This window comes from Arachis duranensis, chromosome 5 (genome assembly GCF_000817695.3).
Source record: "Arachis duranensis cultivar V14167 chromosome 5, aradu.V14167.gnm2.J7QH, whole genome shotgun sequence".
Taxonomy (NCBI): domain Eukaryota; kingdom Viridiplantae; phylum Streptophyta; class Magnoliopsida; order Fabales; family Fabaceae; genus Arachis; species Arachis duranensis.
This window is the reverse complement of record NC_029776.3, coordinates 376160-383147: the sequence shown is the minus strand read 5'-3', so window position 1 is coordinate 383147 and position 6988 is coordinate 376160. Positions and strand designations below refer to the sequence as shown.

The window sequence follows — 6988 nt, the reverse complement described above, 5'->3', positions numbered from 1 at the left end:
GAGTCATTATTAATTTTTGTTATGTGTATGTTACGGTTCCGTGATGAACAGAAATGATTAGGTAAAGTCTCTGTTTTTGAAGATTGATGATGGCAATGTCACCCGCGCCAAAACAGGAGAAGAACCTAATAGTAACACTCTCACTATAGCTGTTGGGAGTGTCAAACCTTTCACACTTTTTGTCTTTTTGTTTGGTATATGAAATCAAGCATTATTGGCTATATATCATTTTGTGAAATAATCCAAGAATATATTATGACTCAAGTAATTGTCTTTCTACACTTTATACGACATACTTGTCGCAACCAACAACCATAAAGTGTTAATTCTCTCCACCATACTATAGATATTTGCCATTTAGAAACAATCATTGAGAGATCAAGTCTCTTTAAAGTGGTGATGATTATTTGAAGATTGTCATTTTTAGTATTTTTATTTTTATTATTAAAAATTTGTTAAATATATTAAAAAAATTTTATTAAATTTTTTTTTATCAATTTAATGACATTCAAATAAACATTATATGTGGACCTTTATTAAAAAATTGTTAAATCATTTAACATGTATTATTAAACTAGTGTGATTAGCCACATCAACAGAAGATAACATACAAGAGCGTTTTACATGTTGACCGTAATCCACTGACCACTCTCGTTACGCACTTACGCGCGCACCTCAATGGGCGCTTTAAATTCCAATTTTCAAAATCACAATTCATAAAACCGGAAAACTGAAGGAGTGAGTATCCACTACGCCCACCCTAAAAATCCAAAAGAAAATCCATCGAACGGTCCAGAATTACGGAGTTCTTTGCTCTCTCCAAGTTGTCTCGCTCACAACTCAAGCAACTATGGTCTCTTGCCGATACCAAACGACAAGGCTATTTAGGATTCAACGAGTTCGTTACTGCAATGCAGGTAATAATCTTTGTCGTTTGTATCTGATTCTATTACAATACAAAAGTAAAAAAAGGAATTGTATTATGTATTGTTATTTGGTTTACAACAGTATATATACACTGGAGTACAAAAGTAATACATAACAAAGTATATTAGATATAATATCCCCCTCAAGTTGGCAGATAAATGTTTATTATGCCAAACTTGGAAATGAGATTATTAAACTGAGCTAGAGTTACAGGCTTAGTAAACACATCAGCTAGTTGGTATTGTGTCCGAACGTGAATGAGATTCAGAAATCCTGCCATTACTCGCTCTCGAACAAAGTGACAATCGATCTCGATATGCTTTGTTCTCTCATAAAATGTGGGATTCGTTACAATGTGGATGGCTGATTGTGAGTCACAAAAGAGCATAGAAGATGGGATGTCAACTTGAAAGTCAGAGAGAAGACCTTTCAACCAGGTTAATTCAGCTGCCACTGCTGCCATAGCCCGGTATTCAGATTCAGCGGAAGACCTTGAGACAGTGTGTTGCTTCTTTGATCTCCAGGAGATAAGGAAATCACCAATGAAAACGCAGTAACCAGTGACACTTCTTCTAGTATCCGGGCAACCTGCCCAATCAGCATCAGCTTATGCCATAAGTCGCAGTTCTGACTTGGCAGAGAAGAGAAGGCCTTGTCCCACACTCCCTTTTAAGTACCTCAGTAAGTGGTGGAGAGCAGTAAGATGAGTGGTGGTTGGTTTGGATAGAAATTGACTCAATGTGGAGACAACATATGTGATGTCGGGGCGTGATATTGTAAAGTACATTAGCCTCCCAATTATACGCCTATAAGTGGAAGGATCGTGCAATGGGTCCCCATCAAAGGCACTCATCCTCAGATTTGTCTCCATAGGTAAGGAACTCGGCTTAGCATCAACAAAGTTGGTGTCTTCCAATATGCTCAAGGTGTACTTTCTTTGGCTAAGGACAATGCCTTCAGGTGATCTTGCAAGTTCCAGCCCCAGAAAGTATTTTAAATCACCTAAAACCTTGAGTTTAAACATAGATTCTAACAAGTGTTGTACCTTGCACATCATTTTCTTGGAGGAGCTTGCCAAGATGATGTCGTCCACGTATACAAGTAAGTAGACTATGCTGTCACCTGTGCCAAAAGTGAAAAGGGAGTAGTCTCTCTTGGATTGTTTGAAATTGTGGCTCAATAATGTTGAGAAGAATTTAAAGAACCATTGTCTGGATGCTTGCTTTAGGCCATAGATGGACTTATTCAATTTGCACACAAGATTCGACTCCTTGGTCTTGTATCCAAGAGGCAAATCCATATAGACTTCCTCAAAGAGGTCACCATTAAGGAACGCATTATTCACGTCCATTTGTAACAAAAACCAGTTATTGATGGCTGCTAGTGATAGAAGAACCCGAACAGTAGTTAATTTGGCCACTGGAGAAAAGGTATCTTTGTAATCTATTCCAGCTTGTTGCGTATATCCCTTTGCAACCAACCTCGCCTTATATCTCTCCACTGATCCATCAGCCTTACACTTTACCTTGTATACCCATCTGCAGCCTATGGTGTGTTTTCCTTGTGGGAGAGGCGCCAAGGTCCATGTGTTAGTTTCTTCCATTGCTCAAAGCTCTTCATTCATGGCTTGTCGCCACTCTGGGTATTTCATAGCTTGGTGGTAGAAAGCAGGTTCAGGTATGGTATTCATATTGGCTACAAAGTTCATGTATGGTTTGGTTAAATGTTTGGAATTGGTTATGGTGGCAACATTATGGCATTGGTAATCATGAAGATATTTTGGAGGGTTAGTTAGTCTAGTAGATCTTCTAAGGATAGGTTGAGATGGTTGAGGTTCAGGAATAACATCATGATTGTGATCAGGTGTTAAAGATATTGTTGGGTGATGAGGGTTGGAAGAATTGGTCAAGGATTGCTGAACTGGTGCTGAGCCATGAAGAGAAGTGTCTTGGAACACTGTAGGCATCACCACATCTGGAAAATTATCCACAAAAGGGGACTGATCAATTGGCAACTCACTGAAAGGAAATACACTTTCATTGAATGTGACGTCTCTGGATATGAAGAACCTCTTTGCCTCTAAATCATATAACTTGTATCCTTTATACCTTGAAGGATATCCAACAAAAATTGCTTTTACAGCCCTTGGAGAGAATTTGTTCCTCTGAGATATTAACGTGGATGCATGAACCAGACATCCGAAAACCCGCATTGCATGATAATTTGGTTGCTTGAGGAATAATTTTTTATATGGTGAAATGTGCTGCAGGGCTGGACTAGGCAACCTATTCACCAAGAAGGTAGCAGTCAGAATACATTCTCCCCAGAATTTGATGGGCACTTTGGACTGAAAAAAGAGGGCTCTTGCAACATTAAGTGTTGATGCTTTCTTTCTACAACTGAATTCTGCTTGGGTTTTTCTACACCTGAAAATTGGTGAATTATGCCCTTCAACTGCAGAAAATCAGTGAGTAATAACTCCTTGGCATTGTCAGATCGAATCTATTTTACTTTAACACTAAATTGAGTTTCCACCATGTTAACAAAATTCATAAGAATGTTAGTAGCATCGGATTTTTGTTTTAAAAGATAAGTCTAAGTAAATCTTGAATGATCATCTACAATTGTGAGAAAATATCTCATATTATTGTATGTGGAAGTATCATAAGGGCCCCAAATGTCACAGTGAATCAATTCAAAGGCATTATTATAGAAATTATTTTGTACTGGAAAGAAAGACGCTTAAGTTTTGCTAATGGACATACAGGACAATTTGAATGATTGTGTTTAATGGATTTTAATGACAAAACATGACTCAATTTATTCAAAATCTTTTCAGATGTGTGGCCCAAACGAGCATGCCAAATATCACTACTAACAAAGGACGCTTGATGACAAGAACCAGTAATGTGTGTGGAAGTAATGTGTGTGGAAGGTGCTATGGAAGGTGATTGCAGCACAAACAAATCATCTAACTCATCACCTTTGCCAATCACCTTCTTGGAGATCTTGTCCTGTATAATAAAAGAGAGGTCAGAGAAGATAACCATGCAACAAGACAATTTTAGTAAAGAACTTACAGAAAGTAAATTCACCTGAAAAGAAGGAATAAAAATGATATTGTAGAGGGTTAGATGGGGGGCTAAGAATGACACTGCTAGTGGCTAAGGCCTTAATTCTAGTTTGATCTGGTAGGGCTACAAAATGATTAAGTAATGGTTGCGGGTTGATAAGAGCAGAGAAGGAGTTGGTTATGTGTGTGGTTGCCACTGAATCAATGATCCAGGAGCTGGACATTGTCTTTTGATTCATGTAACATGAAGAAAATATTTCACCTGCACAGATTTCAGGTTCTATGGCTTGCATTGCTTGCTGAGTCTGAAGCAACGCCATTAACTGATTGTATTGTGATGCTGTAAGTGAGAATCTGTTGCTTGGCTGAGAATCTTGATTTTCTTGGCTTGGCTCGAGCTTGTCGACATGATTCACCTGAGTGACTTGACGAGTATTTCTACTCTGTGAGTAGCCCGGTGGATAGCCATGCAATTTGTAGCACTTTTCTGCTGTGTGGCCGAGATAGCCACAGTGTGCATATTGAGGACGGTCTTTCTTGCCTTTCATCTTAGATCCAGAAGTTGCCATGAGTCTTGGAGCTAGCTTCACGGCAAAAGCCATGTGTTGAGGTGGTTGAGATGAAGTGAGTGCTTTCTGTTTCTCCTCTTGCAACACTAATGAGAAAACTTTTTTAATTGGAGGTAGGGGATCTGAGAGCAGAATTTGACTCCTCACATTTGCCAAATTGTCATTCAATCTCATGAGGAATAGCATGACGTATTCTTGATCGAGATACGCTTGGATGACCTTCACTCCACTGCAAGAACAAGCAACAAGAGGCTTAAAGGTGTTGAGTTCTTCCCAAAGAATCTCCAGTTTTGTGAAGTACTGTGAAACAGTGAGAGATCCTTGAGTTAGTGTCATCAGTGATTTCTTTAACTCAAAAATTCGAGGCGCGTTGCTTTGGGAGAACCTAGCTATCTTGCCATAAAAGTGCAGCTGAGCCAGCGTAAATCACGCTTGTTGCGATATCTTTTGAAATCGAATTTAGCAACCAAGTAGTGACTATATCATTGGTGCATTGCCATGTTTCTGCAAGTACTGGATCAAGAGTAGGGTCTGGTTTTGGGAGGGAGCCATCAATGAACCCGATTTTGCGCTTTCCACTGAGTGCGAGACGCATCGATCGACACCAAGAAGCATAGTTATCTTCTTGAAGTGGTTGAGATACCAGTATGAGCCCTGGGTGATCACTTGAATGAAGTGTATAAGCCTCAGGAATTGACGAACGTAGCATCGAAGCCGGAGGAGCCGCCTGTGACGGACCTTCGTTTGAAAGGGTCGACATCGTTGCTCAGAAATTAGTCAAGAAGAAATCAAGAATAGAAAGAATCGAAAGAATCGATTAAAAAAAAAGGAGAAATCTAAGTGGTTATGATGTTTATGATGAGTACAAGAGAGGATCGGGGGAAAGGGTTACCAAAGAGGGAAAAAGGGGAAAAGCGTTAAATTTCTTATCTGATACCATATTACAATACAAAAGTAAAAAAGGAATTGTATTATGTATTGTTATTTGGTTTACAAGAGTATATATACACTGGAGTACGAAAGTAATACATAACAAAGTATATTAGATATAATAGATTTCGATAAATGAAACTGCCATTTGAGTTCCATCTTTTATTTATTTTTTTTTCAATGAACAGCTGGTTTCGCTTGCACAAGCAGGGTACGAACTGAACTCAGATACACTTAAAATTGAGAGTAAGTTCAGATCATAATGCGATTTTTTATTTTTTGTGAAAAGTGTGTGTGATCGTGTCCTCTTATGTGTATTGAAATGATACTCCGAAAGAAAGTGCAGTAGTGTTTATTTTAACTCCTCATGTATAATTTAGATATTTGATCTATATTTAGAGAAAATGTTGCTACTGTTTAGTATCAGTATTGATGAATCGTGAAATGAGATACTTGTGAGAAGCTCATTGTCAATTAAGAAAGTATTTGTATTCGCTATTTGAATATTTAGTGGATTCAATAAACAATGCACATTTTTCTTGATCTAAGAGTAGATTTCATTAACTTCATCACTTTTGAGAAAAATCAATTTAGAGATGCTTTAGATGCCATTATGTGTTTGCTTCACAGACCCGAGTTTCTTGTGATACTCTTCTTCTATTTTTTTTTCAAATGTTTTAATGAAAATAATCCTTTCTCTGTTGTTTAAAGTTGATAAGGAAAATGTTAAACCTCCTGTGATGGAAGGACTTGAAGATCTAGTCGCAGTAAGCACTGCTTTACTTTGTGCTTTATTATTATTAGATTAGATAATACTGTTTCTAATGATTCTTTACCTTTTTTTTTTCAGAAAACAATGAGATTAATAAACGGTTAGATATATAATTTTATAAGTACCAAGAAGCATAGTTATCTTCTTGAAGTGGTTGAGATACCAGTATGAGCCCTGGAAGATCACTTGAATAAAGTGTATAAGCCTCAGGAATTGACGAACGTAGCATCAAAGCCGGAGGAGCCGCCTGTGACGGACCTTCATTTGAAAGGGTCGACATCGTTGCTCAGAAATTAGTCAAGAAGAAATCAAGAATAGAAAGAATCGAAAGAATCGATTGAAAAAAAGGAGAAATCTAAGTGGTTATGATGTTTATGATGAGTACAAGAGAGGATCGTGGCGAGAAAATTAGGAAATTTTCTCGGAAAGGGTTACCAAAGAGGGAAAAAGGGGAAAAGCGTAAAATTTCTCATTTGATACCATATTACAATACAAAAGTAAAAAAGAAATTGTATTATGTATTGTTATTTGGTTTACAAGAGTATATATACACTGGAATACGAAAGTAATACATAACAAAGTATATTAGATATAATAGATTCCGATAAATGAAACTGCCATTTGAGTTCCATCTTTTATTTATTTTTTCTTTCAATGAACAGCTGGTTTTGCTTGCACAAGCAGGGTACGAACTGAACTCAGATACACTTAAAACTG

At 37.5% G+C, this 6988-nt stretch overlaps 1 protein-coding gene across 1 annotated transcript; it reads right to left on the bottom strand.

The window, feature by feature from the left end:
- Positions 1-3600: 3600 nt before the first annotated feature.
- On the bottom strand, positions 3601-6637 carry LOC110280861 (uncharacterized). The gene is made up of 3 exons (XM_021141861.2): positions 6530-6637; positions 4263-5307; positions 3601-3941 (listed from the first exon to the last, which is right to left on the bottom strand). Exons 2-3 carry the CDS (start codon positions 4903-4905, stop codon positions 3907-3909), a joined length of 678 nt encoding a protein of 225 aa, XP_020997520.1. The 5' UTR covers positions 4906-5307; positions 6530-6637; the 3' UTR covers positions 3601-3906.
- Positions 6638-6988: the final 351 nt, after the last annotated feature.

Excerpts from the sequence above, each read along its gene's own strand:
- LOC110280861 (XM_021141861.2), bottom strand. The coding sequence starts at position 4,905 with ATGACACTAACTCAAGGATCTCTCACTGTTTCACAGTACTTCACAAAA. Across the intron at positions 3,942-4,262 it reads AGAACCTGAAATCTGTGCAG|GACAAGATCTCCAAGAAGGT; the intron begins GTGAAATATTTT and ends TTTATTATACAG.